Consider the following 14,246-nt stretch of genomic DNA (forward strand, 5'->3'; position numbering starts at 1 on the left):
TCAACTAGCAAGTAACATCAGCTTGTGGAAGCAGTAGACAGATGTGAGCGCAAGTAATATCCAACACAGTGGCAGATGAGAGCATCAATGGGAAGGGGAAGTTTGATTACGCAGCGCATTCGGCACATGTACGGTTTTGATTGTTCTGGCCTAACGGCAACCCAACAGGGCTGTCTATGACTACAATCTTTAGCGATTACACTTCCCAACCAGACAGATGAGACGCATGTTACTGACATCTTTGTAAGTGACAAATTGTTCATTTAGGGTCAATAGCCAGGGAAAAAAAAAAAAAAAAAGGGGGGGGGGGCCACATTAAAAGGTTTACCCCTCCCATAATAAAGGACCCAGACAGATGCAAGCAGAAGACTGCCCTCATGAATGGGTAGTTATTCAGCATGCAAAACTTGGGCAGTGGAGTCTCAAAGGTCAGCTGTGACCTTTCTAAAAGAGGTGTCCTTCTCCATAGCTGAAGCTGGGGCTCATCATTTGCGTGGTGCGCAACTGACTGCCTCCAACGACTACAAGTGCATGTGGGGCCCTACTTGTGACACTCTAATTGCTTGCTTAGGACAATGAGAACAAACCCTAGACAAGATGTTTATAATAATAATAAAAAAAAAAAAAGTCACTCACTAACTCAATTTTCAGTGACAATGCATCTGTAATTGTACACAGTTGGGTGTAAACGAAAGGCGTTTAAATTACACGCATATTTTATTAGAAAATTACTTCCACACTGTCTGATAATATTGATTGGTGACATTTTAATGGCTGGTGGCTAAATTCTAGCTCAGAATATTAAATTTTAGATGTTTAAGGTTCATAAATAAAGTGAAAGTAATGAAATTAAGGCAGCCCAGTCCGCAAGGCAGTCAGTTACTCTCAGGAATACTGCTCTCACGGAGCTCAATGTGCCTGTGAAGTCTAACCTAGCTTTTGTATTAAACAATCACTGTCTAAATCTACAGATATTTTTAATTGCTGACCAGAGAAAGGTGCAATAGGTGTTTTTCTTACATTAATTTGACTGTTCCACTCATAATAAACGGAATTCCAAGGAAAAAAAAAAAAAAAAAAAAAAAAAGGGTAACCAGATACAGCCAGCAGGTGGTGGAGCGATTAAAGGCTGTCACCTTACATTCTCAGATCTGCTCTGAATCCCTCTCCTACTGTAGCACCTTAAATGGAGATACCGACCCAGAACTGATATATTAAGAATGCCCTACTGTATAAATAAGTGAGACACTGAAGTTCATTATTCAACAGACTAACAGACTGTCTTGGACAATGGAGTCAGATAAATAAAAGGCTCATAAATTGGTGCATATTGATTCATCACAACATTATTTGGACAAATGAGAGTTTAAGTAGTTTTCTTGGAGGCAGATCAATAAATGAATACTTACAGCACATACCGTAAATACACAGTAAATTTAGTGTCATGTCATCCATTTTCAAAAAAAAAAAAAAAAAAGTTCCACCATATTCATATATATCATTAATACTTGGCAGAGGAGGACTTGTCAAAAGGGTTCAAGGTGAACTTAAAAACATTAAAAATCTACTAGATATGTAAGGCTGTTGTGCACCCATTATCTTCATATCCCTGTAGTGATGAGGTGTATTGAATACCATGCAACATTTTCCACAGAATTTTTGCAGGGGAAGGAAAAAAAAGTTACAATAAAATTGAAATATATATTAAATGAATTTTCATCTTCAACTGTTCCACAAATAAGCACGGTTATCAACTTTATGTCTATTATATAAACTTACAATGAGTTCTAGACACTGCATAGGCTAGAGAACCTGCGTATCCCTGCACAGAGGGTCTAGAAATGGCTATAGACACTACGCTACAGCAATGGAGTTTGGAAACTGTTCTTTGTACACAATGCACCTGATTGGGAAGAGGGTGACATCAAGGTAAACTCCAGTACGAAGAAGAAACAGGCATATTAATATCTTAGATGTAGTTTCTTCCATTCTAGAAGTAATAACATCAGCCAGCTGGTTTTGAAACATGTGTGCCAAGGATGTTCTGGTCCAAACACCCTGCTGACAGCAACTGTGCCACTGGCTGTAATCTACATGGGATAGTAGCACATGCTACCAGGAAGGGGGGGGGGGCATCACTAACAGCGGCAGCCTCGGAGTGCTCAAACCTGGAGGGATGCCAGCATCTCAGCCACATGTCAAAAAAAAAAAAAAAAAAAAAAAAAAAAAAACCAGACAGGAGGGAAGCAGAGGAAGATGACAACAGAAGTAGAAGAATGGCCTGGGAGGAAGGAAGCCTTCAAGCCTCCGGAAGGAAAGATGGGGTTGCAGGGGCAATGAAGATGTTCGGAGACTTGACAACTATAACATATGTACATCCATCAGAGCTGCCATACTGACAACAGAGCGGAATACAGCTTCATACAAACTGGATACCCAAATGCTTATGACAGACAGCTGTACAATATTAACAGTGTCGCAGGTCTAAAATGTAATGACTTCCATTACATCTTCAATTAGCCATGACAGGAAGTTGTAACTGAATATTATGGGATGGTGATGGCAGAAGTAGAGCACTAATCACTTTAGATAAGCACAGAGGAGTCTGATTGGTTTCCATACCGTTATCTACACATTAAAATACAGCAAGTGTATAGTGCACATGCAGGACCAATATTGTAATTTGCATCCATCTGATTTATTTTAGAGTAAGAAGCATTCTCCTTTCTTCATAATCACATCAAACTGACATGTATTTCCTTGGTGGTACAATAATTTGTCCTTCCCCAGATCATTTACATTTCATCTTGATATATCTTTATATTAAATTTCAGGGAATCTCGCAGGGCTCAAAACATGTTCACATTTTATCCGCTGCGGTGGCCAGTAACTCTTGAGAAGGTACAGCTGGCCTCAACGTTCTGCCAATCCAAGCCAGACGCAGGTCCAACTCCAATTGCAGAATAAGGAAAGAAAACAGTGCAGGAGGGCTCAGAAAAATGTGTCCAAAGTATGGGGATGTAGTTAGATTACAATATAAATGGAAAGCCATAAAACACAAAGCTGCCTCCCCATGCCTCAGATATAAACGTGAACAAACGATAGAGCGTAAATGTAACTTCCCACTCCTGCAGGCGTTGGCAGAACGAGAGGTTCCGAAGTTACAGCCGTAGGCTCTCCAGCAGTCGAAGCAACTATGTGGCAAGATACGCTAAAGTGCGAACCTGCAGCAGGCAATACACTTAAAGCACAGGGCAGCGTAGCCTCTCGGCCATTTACAGATGGAGACGTCAACGACAAAACGGTACCCGACACCTTTGTGAGAGGTAACGGGCCAATGGGCAACGCACCTGGTCTTTCTCGTGTGGGAGGAGAGTCATCTGCATCAGGCATGGAGGAACTTGAGAAGCGGTGCCACCCCTTCCGCTTCCGTAGTTCAGCCTGTAAAGCGGCCCATCCTTCAGCAGCCTCCCATTGGTCACAGCCCGCTTGACAGCCAAGCGCAAGCGCTGCTGGAACGCCGGGTTGCTGACAATTGCGGACAGATCATCCTGCTTTCTGAGGTACCTCTCAACATTCTTTAGAGAGGACCCCTGCGGGTTACCCAGATCTTCAACAGCCCTCTTTAGAATCTTATTCCAATCGACACACTGCAAGTCACTGGATGTCCACACAGATCCCATTACAGAGATGGATAATGACCCAGATTTGAGAGATGCTATCCGCCCATGATTTTCAGGGTCTTTGTAAGACGTGCAGCCCTTGTTTATAACCTTAAGGACGGAGCCATCGCGAACACTTAGCTCCAAGTGCTGGAGGACCGTCTCCTTGTCAAGTCTGCGGGAGGCCGAGACAGCATGGCAGATCCTCTCCTCCGAAGGCCTCTGCTTCTGCCGTTTGATCTTCTGTATTGCTTCAAGAATCCACTCCGTGTACAGCGGATTGGCCAGCTTCACCATGGCTGATTAGCGGCTGGCATGGAAGTGAAGTCCAGAGACATCCTTTTCTTCATCGCATGTTAAACGCACAGTCACATTTGGAAAGTGACCCCAAAAATAAACCATGTAGCCCGGCATGTGGCATTTCTGTAAATCCCAGAGGGAGCTGGCAGCTGAATTGCAGAAATGTGATGGTGCAGCCGGAAATTCCTCAGTTCTACCATCAAAACGCCAGTTCGTGAAGGAAAACTTTCAGAAAATCCCTCCAAGGCCTAGAACAAATAAGACAAGGAAGGTAACCATGGCTGACACCGATGCCTTTCTTTCACGTTTTTTTCTTTTTTACAATTTAACCGCAAGTTTTGCAGAAAGAAAAACTAAAACATTACAAAAGCGTTGGAGTTTAAAATGAAGCCTACACAGCAGAGAAATACTGAGAAAACTGTATAGTACAGTAAACACTGTACAACTACCAGGTTTCCTTTCTGATCCTACAGCAGTTTATCTGGTTCCAGAATATCAAACCCAACCCACTTCTGTTCACTCCTTCAACAACACATCTTTTGGTCTCCAAACCAGACAAGAAGCACTGCTCAAATACTGCTACACCCACCCACAGTAAATACATGACCACAGAGCCTGGACTGGTATCCCAGGATTTACTGAGCCACCACTGTTATGCCTGGACCAGGTGCCTGAAGGCATCTGAGAAGAAGAGTTTTTCTCCATTCTCAAGGCACTCCAGGACCATGGTCTTGGGTCTCCAAAAAGCTTATAAACTTTGGCATCTTTCTAAAGTCCCCAAATACCATGGACTACTCTTATAGAATAAAGTGGCTCATGGATTTACCTTTACAATCCACTCACCTAAATGAAAGAGTACATCTTGGTTACCACGCAAATCCCCACAGACAACTGAAAACTAACAGGTTGTCTCTTGGTACCAGTTATATCCAAGCATACACATGAGAATATTGCAACACATGCATCAAATATATTTACAGGTTATCTATCCTCACTCGATTATGTAATAATGGGGATCCTTGGGGGCAAATGAAGAAGACCTGGAAAAAAATTTTTTATGTGTTGGTTGACGTGTGGCAAAATGCACGAGAGACTCAGAAGCACTTTATTCACGTAGAGAATGGTCTTCTGCAAAAAAAAAAAAAAAAAAAAAAGCCTAATAACGCATATACCATGACACTACTAACATTTTCACTGGTAAAGTACATGGTGATATATCCAAAGTAATTTTTTTTTTTTTTAAATTATATTCATATAGTTTATCATCATTATGATACCACTCTTGGGAGTTGCCATGCACAAATGACATCCTATAAATTATAATTAGTTTTAACCAGTTTGAAGTTGGACTAATTAAAGAATTTTAGCTGGTTTAAAAAGTTTGCGGGGGAAAAAAAAAAAAAAAAAAAACATGGTGAAGAATAATTCAGAAAATATATTCTGGTGTAACGAAGAAATGATTTGTAGTGGCTCACGTCACGCAACACTACAACATACTATATAATAATATCGTCAAATGAAGGAAGCACTGAACTGCAGTCTTATGAAGTCAGGCCTTTAAACGTTAGAAATTATAAAATATGTTGCGGAGAGACGAAGAGGGAAAAGAGGCATTAACGGGAGTGTATCCAGCAGGTGCCACACACCGTCGCGCGGTTCCTCTCGCGGCGTCCTCGTGGCCACTTACTGGAGCAGGAGAGCGCGAACAGTGGTGCACACAGCGCGCGCGCGCGCGCGCCCCTCACTGCTGCGGCATCAAGGTGTGCTGAGAGGCGCTCCGACACGCGGACACCGTCACCAGCAGCATCACTACTGCACGAGCACCTTCACGTCACAGTGCACGAGCGCCGCGCGACCTGCAGCATACGACAGCGCGGGGACTAGTAGTGGAGCCCTGAACAATTCGCAAAATTTAAATTTTAAGTTGTTCTAAAAAAACGTTTATCTGTTAAATAAAACTAAAGGCACAAAGTTTCAGTGCACTTGCAAAAAAAAAAAAAAAAAAAATATGCACGTGATGCATATTTAATACGTGCCATTAGCGCACGCACCCCGAAGTTGAAAAGTAACGCAACGCTCCGCAGCTCGCATCCTCACTCAAGTTCACTCAAGGATTTCGTACCATCCCGCCGCTCAGCTCTATATTTTATTACTACTTCCGACAGATGATTATCGATAAATTATGGCAGGGAGTAACGCTCCACTTAACCCGTGACAACATCGTGCGAAAGACAAATCACAAACCTTGAGTGCGCGTTGCGGAGCGGGGGCTGTGGTGTGGACTGGCGGCGGCGCTGCTGCTGCTGTTGCTGCTGCCTGGTGTTACCTAAACAGACGCCATTTTGTAACAATGTTGCAGTTTACATGAATCCGACATGACACTGATTACAGCCCAATGGAGTCTCATTAAACCTCACCTTCGCTGTGAAACTCCCGCCCTACAAACTTTAATATTGGTTACGAACGACCACAGCCAAAGTTTGATTTGATAAAGGACATGTCAGTCGCTGACAATAAGATCAGCCCCTCTGCGATTTTATTGGCTGCTTGAACTGTCAATAACGGCCAAACGCCCCTCCTTTAAAGATGACGATTAGCTGGAAATCGATGGGTCGCTGCTAGTCAAGCTCGGGCACCCCCTCTTCAGAATAAAGGAACATGTCTTTCTAAGTAATTGCATAATTTAACGGATATAAAAAGCTGCTAATTGTTACGGGCGAAAACGGAGGCTGTGTGCTTTTACTCGAGCGCCTACTCTAAATAGATTTTAAAAGTGATGTGGCATTTTTTTATTATTATTGGTTGCATGATACTACATCCACATAATTTCTTTAACGTCACGTGTCAGTGAAGTTTGCCCCGTGTAATAATGTACCAGTTCAGATATTCGTTACAAACTGCCGTATTTGGCAGTCTTAAGTCAGAGACCTCGCTAAATAACTGAGCTGAAAGTTTAAAACGACACCTTGCGCCGGGCAGCGAGCGCGGTTCTCCCGCGCGCTGCGCGTCGGTGCGCTAAAGAACGCGTAAACATGTAAACGCGCGTGGCTGTCACGAGCAATGATGGCACGGCGCTGTTACTGGTTCTCGTTAGCGCGACGCATTAATCCGCGAGACCCCGGAGGCAGAGCTCAGTCAGCGAGACGCGTCTCCAATTAAAGCTTCACTATTTCAACTTTCCTTCCTAACGCAGCAGCAGCCGCAGCTCCTCGACGCCGCTGCGGCGTTCGAAGATGCCGCGACACACACACTCGCGCCGCCACGTTATCTCCGTTATCCCCCGTCCTGTGGACTCATCCCTCGTCACACACGACAAAACATCATCGCGGACTTTGCGTTTTCGGCGCTTTCCGAACCTGCAGCCGGGGGCTCTTCCAAAGAGAGCACCGCCGCGCGCGCACGCACGCACAGAACCGCGCGAAAACAGCGGCGCCCGCCGCGCGCTACGCGTACGTTACGTTACGGCTGGTTAACAATATGTCCTAGTTACCTTGTCAAGTTTTCTCGGCGGCCTCCTCCTCGCTCCTCTTCGTTACTCGCTGGGAAGTGAATTTTAGAGAACGGGGACAATGACGTGACGAGCGCGCGAAGGACGCCTCCGAGCTCGAGACACGACGCGATAACAACTAATTGAAAGGTTAATGTACACAGCAGCCTGTCAGAGAGTAACACCCTCCCCTTCCCTCGGCGTGCCCACCGCACTTGTACCACACACATACATCAGTGTGTGTGCTGTCTCCGCAGCTTGTGTGTGTGTGTGTGTGTGTGTGTGTGTGTCTGTACAGCAGTCACTGGGCGAGGGCCCTAGGGTTTCCCACATGGGGGAAGACCAGCACGCCGCTGGGGGTACAACACACACACACACTCTCAACATAAATCTGCCGCACGTATATTACTACCCATGCCATGCAAACGCGTGAGGAGTGTTTTCGCCAGACCCGCACCGTGGGAAACACCTGCAATATTTATACCGGCAACAAAATTAATCTCTTTCCTAACTGGATGATGCAAGAAAACGTTTAATCCAGCCGCTAATTCGTCAAAATTAAATTTATTTCACACAAATCTAAACTGGACTAATTAGGGAGGAAAAAAAAAAAAAAAAAAAAGCATCGACAACAACAAACACCCATAAACACACTTCAAAAAGTTATGGCACCGTGAACGCTTATTATTATCATTATTATTATCCAGTGTCAGGCGATACAGTTTCATCGCGGCGATTTAAAGAGCTTTAAGTGGATCAGCGACGATTAGAACAAAAATACGATTTGTCTCGGTGTTCATTTCCAGTATTTGATTCAACGGTTACGCGTGTCCCCCCCGATTGCCATATAATAATTCTCCCATTGATTGTAACTTTTATTAAATATTTCTGGGTACATGATCGTGCCTATGGGGTTTATTAACAGCAGAGGAGCTGAAAAATGTGCGGATTGAATTCATTGTTTCCTGACAAGACGAAAAGTGTTTCCCTGGTGACTTTTTTAATAAGTGCCGAGCACTAATTAAATGCGAATATTCGTGGTTTTATGGATGAAACTCGGCTCAAGCTGCCTGGTTAAACCATTAAGGGCCCCCGAATATGTGAGCTCTATAACACTTTGCCTTGCACGTGTCATGTAATCACGAAGAAATCAATTGGTATACAAAAGTGGTTCCGCAGAAAAGGCTTTCACTGGAAAATCGGCTTCTGCAGTTGAAACTCATAAGAGCTCAGTGAGAGTCCTGGTCACTGCTCATTTAGATCAAAAAAGGGTTATTGATTTCATCCAAAAGTCAAGCAGGGAATTTGCCTTCTCCCCTCAAAACATCTACTTACCAGCCTCTTTTGTTGGCCTGTGGCAAGCAACTATTTCTCATAGATCAAAGCAAAATAAAAACAATCTATAGGGGTTAATTAGCCCTCTGGCCAATAATTATTTGGACAGCAGTGTACCTGGACAGAGAAGGATGTACAGTATGTCCTCATTCCCCAGAGAGCTACTGCGCTCTACTCGTCTATTATGAACTATGCATGACACATTAAATCAAAAACAGTTCTCCAACAGCAAGATTTACTCATGTTTAGTATCCTTGTGTGTTTTAACAATGTAAGAAGTGGTTAAAATGTACTTTGCCAAATTCAGTTTATTTTCTAGACGTGTAGTGAACAGAACAGAAGAGGCTATTGTGTATTTGAGGCCACGCTGATGGCCGTAGTACATCCGAGAACGTGTTTGGCACTGTTGCACCTTGGAGTAGGTTTTCTTAAGACCGATGACTAATACTATTAACTGTAATTGAGTAACAATGCAAATATGGATTTGAGTTATCTTTATCATAGTGGGTCAAGAAACAATATTAGGTAAATGACCAAGATGCAAAAATACTTTTGTATTCAATTACTTCACAGCACTACTTCAGAAAGGCTGGATCATTGTTTATTCCTCTAACTTCTCATCGTTCACTTTTGATTACAAGGCAGTCAATACACGTGTAATTTTCCAGCATTAGCTACGATTCAATCAAGTTCTCGTAACCTGAAAAATACATGTTGCCGAACTAAAGTGTGCAGAAGTGCGTTCGGTTGGGGGTTGGGTTTGTGAAAAATTGAGATCAACACAGTGTGTCGGAGCCTGTAGCAAGTCAAAAATTAATGTGCCGAGTCAATTTCATTATCATACTCACGTGATTGACGCAGAGTCTCTCTTGAAACTTATGCAATAAAAACATTAGCGCAATTCAGGACGATATCGCCGTACGGCCAGTACGATAAGCATGGGATTGAGCTCTCAGTTAAAGGTCAGCCTGGTGGGCATATATGTCGAAAACCACATGCTGTGAACGAAATCTGATCTGCACTCCAGCATGACCATTTTCTTCAGTATGAACATAACCCTCTCGTTGGCAAGGCAATGGTGTTCAAAATGTCTAAGCCAAGCCTTTTGGGCTGATTGTACTTTTATTGTGTCTAACGGAAAAAAAAACACAAAAAGTACAAAATATAGAGAAAAGAGCGTGCCAAAAAACTTGAAGAAAGGAAGAAGCAACCATCCTCCACATTTGGCAAGATCCTGAATAGTGGCTTCCAACTCAAGCTGATCAATTTGTCTTGACACAACAAGGAAAGAAGCTGCCCGCTTTCATTGCGAACACATTGCGTTCTGCGGGTTTCCCTGACTTCCATCCCATAATGTGCATCTAGTGATACTGAAAGCCCTATGCTAACTAGTCAACTAAAAACACTTTAAAATTATCGTCTCCCATTATTTTCTTAGAGTGCACTGGGATCTTACAGAGATCTCAGACTGCGCCAGTGATCTAGCACGACAGCAATGAACTGAATGTCAGTGTCTCTTTTTCCAGATGATTTCGGCTATTCTCATTCACGGGTCTCTGCAAGTCCTTAAAACAGCAAACGCTTGGTTTCCCTGCTTAGCCGTGGCCAACACTCCCACTCACCACAAGGATTTCCTCCATCCAAACTTGTCCATACCTCAAGACACAAATCCACCCTGCAAAGCCATCCCTCTACCAACCCACTAGCGAAAAGTTCAGTCCAGGCAAAACCCTCGACCGCATCACCATATCCCACCCCAAATCTCTGCCAATTAGTTGAACATTTGACAAGTTGCCCTCATGTTTTCAGTAGTCAGAATAAATCAGAAGGACACTGCTGTGCACTCTTGTAGGTTGGTAAAGGCACAGGGCATTACAATACCCATCAAATGCAAATATCTCCCATTCATCAGAAAATACAATGTACAAAATAAGCATTCTCAATTCCACTTTCCTAACTGTTAAGAGATAAATGCAAAAATTTGGGTAGGTGGGGGTATGAAGTTGTGCCGGGGGTGGATGCTGGTTCCTAAATGAAAACATTGTCATTATGCAATCATGGTTCTGTCTCCTTTGGTGTGTTTGCGCTCAGCCATCTGGCAACCAGAGTCACTGCTCTGCCAGCTGCTGCTGAGCCTCTGATGGGCCCCAATCAGCCGACTGTGAGCCCGTGGCGGAATCCAATCAGCTGCTGCCAATCCTGTGATGGGGCCCAATCAGCTGCCTCTGAGCCCTTTATGGGGCCCAATCAGCTGACAGCAAGCCTGCGATGGGGCTCGATCAGCGCCCTCTGAGCCCTTTATGGGGTCCAATCAACTGACAGCAAGCCTGCGGTGGGACTGGATCAGCTACTGCTTTTCTCATGATGGGGCTAATCAGCTGTCAGTAGGCCCATGACAGGACCAATCAGAAACTGCCAAGCTGGTAATGGGGCCCAATCAACTGCCACCGAACCCCTGATGAAACCTGGTGAACCTGCTTAATTGCTTTCCTTTAAAAACAGATAATTTGCACTGCAGACAGCAGCGATATCCCTTCCCTTCCAAACATGAGGGTGGAACGCTAGCATCCAAGTTAAAAAAAAATGTTAATGCTGCTCAATGCTAATATAGGGAAAGGTCAGCCAATGATTTGTCCAATGCAAAACATCTACAGTATTTTACGCTGATATTTTAACAGCTTGATATTATCAAAAGCCATCATCGCTGAAGTAGAATCAAATAATGTTTCCTGAAGTGATTCCTGCTTGCCATTTTTGGATGTAATATTTGTCAGAGCAGGCTGTTCTTCAGGTTCTCTGTATTGAACCATGATCAGCAGTCCCATTCGCAAGGTTCGAAGGACAGGAGAGTGACAAGGCTCAGATTTGGCCCGCCAGTTAGTGCTGGCAAATCCTTCCGGCCTTTTGACCGCTTTCCCCCAGTCACCCCAATTTATTGTTATAAATACAAATAATAAGTAAATGATCCACCATGTTTCATTTAATTTTAATTAAAAGTTTTATTTTGACTTTGTGTAGGATGGTGAAAGTAGCACGCGGAGGCACCCATGCCTGAACACGTGACAGAGAGGATGGTCCGTACTCCCGCAACCTCCACCATCTGTTTTACAACTGTGCGTTATACGAATTGGACTGGTATGCTAGCAAGGTCAGCCCGCAAATACTTCTTTAGTTAAATTAACCAAAAAAGGATAAAAAAAAAAAAAAAACTCTTAAAAACCAGATTGAGGATCTGTGTAAATAGGAGGTCACGAAATGAAGTGGGTCTCTGTAAATCACATGTCTGCCGTGAGGCTCCAGAAATGGCACACATTGGAGGCTGAGGCACACAAGTCTCAATGCAGGCGGTGTGAGGAGTGGGGCATCTAGGGGAGACGAGGCAATTAAAAAGGTGGGATGGGCTGCGGTCCCGCCGTGTGCTCAGAAAGCATTGTCTGACGAGTGGCTCCTGGACATCAGTGAAAGTCCGGTTTCTCGGGAAAGGTGCAACCGGCCCGGCGGATGACCACGTTGGCGGCATAGTGCCCTGCACGGATGCACTGCTCCAGGGATCGCTCCTGCACCAGCTGTGACAGAAAGCCTGGGGAGAGGGAGAGAGGCGTCAGTCACGGTACCTCTGTGTGTGTGTGTGTGTGTGTGTGTGTGTGTGCACGCCTGTCTACGCCTCTGTGTCTGTCTGTTTCTCGGACTCCGCACGTACATCTCCGGGTGAGTAGGCGCGTGTGCACGCGGCACAGTGGCGCAGCTAGCAGCGTTGCTGTCTCACAGCACCTTGGTGGTGCGAGAGGATGTGGGTTCGATCCCCGCTCAGTCTGTGTGGAGTTTGTATGTTCTCCCCGTGACTGCGTGGGTTTCCTCCCCTAGTCCAAACGCATGCTGTTCAGGTAGATTGGTGACTCTAAATGTCGCCCGCAGTGCGAGTGACTTAGATGAGTGACTTATTCAAAGTAGTGCATCTAGCGGTGTAAGTCACCTTGGTGAATAAGGTGTGGGCTGATAACACTACATGGTGTTCGCTGGAAGTCGCTTTGGAGGAAAGCATCTGCTAAATGAATAACTGTAATGTGTTTGTGGGTGTGAGTGCAGCATCACACTTGCGCCCAAGGACTGCTGTTCCGGTTTCAGCTTTGCAGAACTATTGATTTTGCTGTGTGTGTGTTTTCCCCTTTCAGTGCAAAGATTCTATTGCCTACATAAATCCCCCCAGCATCCTCGCCCCCAAACCCGCCTCCAAAAAGTAGATAAACACCGGAGGGGCGGTGCTCCGAAACCGTCCCGCTGCCCTTCAGACAAAGCCAAAAATTCACTTTCTGCCACTGCGAATTGCAGTGCTCCGAGCTCCCACGGAACACAAAACGAGAAGAAATCAATAGGCTGTTAGAGCAAACATGCGCGCAGCTTTATTAGGACGTCCCCGTTGTCCCGTGGCAGCCACCAGGAATCTGGTACAGGTCGACTTACAATTTGTCAAGTGAGGGAGCTTTCTGCGAAGCCCACTGATCGAGCCATCAAGAAAAGATGACTGGCAGGAGACTGTCAGCTGGAGCAAACATCACGGCCCAAATGTGTCAATTATCCCATTTTCTGCTGGAACTTCACATTGTCGCTGGAAATCAATGTGTGGATTGATCTGCAAAGCTTTGAGATATATAACAACAATCATCTGCTACCTTGATATGTTTCAAGAAAGTTTCTCTCATTCGTGCTATTATAAACTCAGCGCGTAAGAACTCCACAGTGTGCTAGAGGACTTGTCCAGCCTTTCAGCACGTAGCGCCGTCGGATTATTATACACGCAAGTCTCACACTTAGCGGTGCCTTTCGGCTCCGCTCATTTGTTCTGCCGGGTAGCGAACGGGGTAATTAATGCACCCTTAGCTCAGTGGTACAAGAACAGGGGAGCTCCTGAGACTCGAGCTGTCAACCTTTTCCATTCAAGTCCTTAAGAACTGTGCCAGCTTGCGGCCTACAGACACGTACCTCCCACGAAGGCGTCGCCAGCCCCGTTTGTGTCCACAATCTCACTCTGATCTATTTCCAGAACTGGAAACGTCATCGCCTTGTCACCTGCGAGTGGAGGAAACGAGAGGAAGACGGGGTCAGAGGACGTGCGGCTGAAATCAAACACGAGCACAGAGACAGGACGCACAGCTCTCCTGGGCTCAGAAACAAGTTTACTTTCCGCTTGTGGGGTTCGTGCTCTGCCGCTGCTGCAGCTGAGCCACGCTTTCATCGCGCTCACGAAGCGGAAAAACGCGTTAAGCTACGTCTGAGCTGAGTCAGATCTAAGCGTTCCTGAGTCAACCGTAGTTAGTTTGTCGCATTTTATGCCATTTCAGGAATGTGATTCAAGAATGGCGGGTGCTACGGAAAAAAAAAAAAAAAACGTATCGGCAAAGGGGATGAGGAGTAAGGTGTGCGTCATACATTTGACGGGAGACAAAATCAGGAAGAAAAGCAAT

At 44.9% G+C, this 14,246-nt stretch overlaps 2 protein-coding genes across 7 annotated transcripts in view; both read right to left on the minus strand.

Annotated features, from left to right (window-relative positions):
- Positions 1-7,699, minus strand: part of LOC108918069 (histone acetyltransferase KAT6B-like) — a 34,277-nt gene extending 26,578 nt beyond the window's left edge. The window contains exons 1-3 of one of the 3 annotated variants that reach the window (XM_018724987.2): positions 7,453-7,699; positions 6,207-6,288; positions 3,351-4,210 (exon numbers count right to left, since the gene is read on the minus strand). In XM_018724987.2, the coding sequence (XP_018580503.1) occupies positions 3,351-3,959 (609 nt within the window). In that variant the 5' untranslated portion in view covers positions 3,960-4,210; positions 6,207-6,288; positions 7,453-7,699. Of the gene's footprint in view, positions 1-3,350; positions 4,211-6,206; positions 6,289-6,379; positions 6,521-7,452 lie in introns of those variants that run through there. The other 2 variants (XM_018724989.2, XM_018724988.2) reach the window with 2 other exon arrangements.
- A 4,079-nt stretch (positions 7,700-11,778) lies between these two features.
- Positions 11,779-14,246, minus strand: part of adka (adenosine kinase a) — a 99,206-nt gene continuing 96,738 nt past the window's right edge. For 2 of the 4 annotated variants that reach the window (XM_018766257.2, XM_018766258.2), the window contains exons 10-11: positions 13,765-13,851; positions 11,779-12,364 (exon numbers count right to left, since the gene is read on the minus strand). In XM_018766257.2, coding sequence (XP_018621773.1) covers positions 12,240-12,364; positions 13,765-13,851 — 212 coding nt within the window. In that variant the 3' untranslated portion in view covers positions 11,779-12,239. The remainder of the gene's footprint in view (positions 12,365-13,764; positions 13,852-14,246) is intronic. The other 2 variants (XM_018766259.2, XM_018766260.2) reach the window with 2 other exon arrangements.

Source organism: Scleropages formosus, chromosome 8, assembly GCF_900964775.1.
Source record: "Scleropages formosus chromosome 8, fSclFor1.1, whole genome shotgun sequence".
Lineage (NCBI taxonomy): Eukaryota > Metazoa > Chordata > Actinopteri > Osteoglossiformes > Osteoglossidae > Scleropages > Scleropages formosus.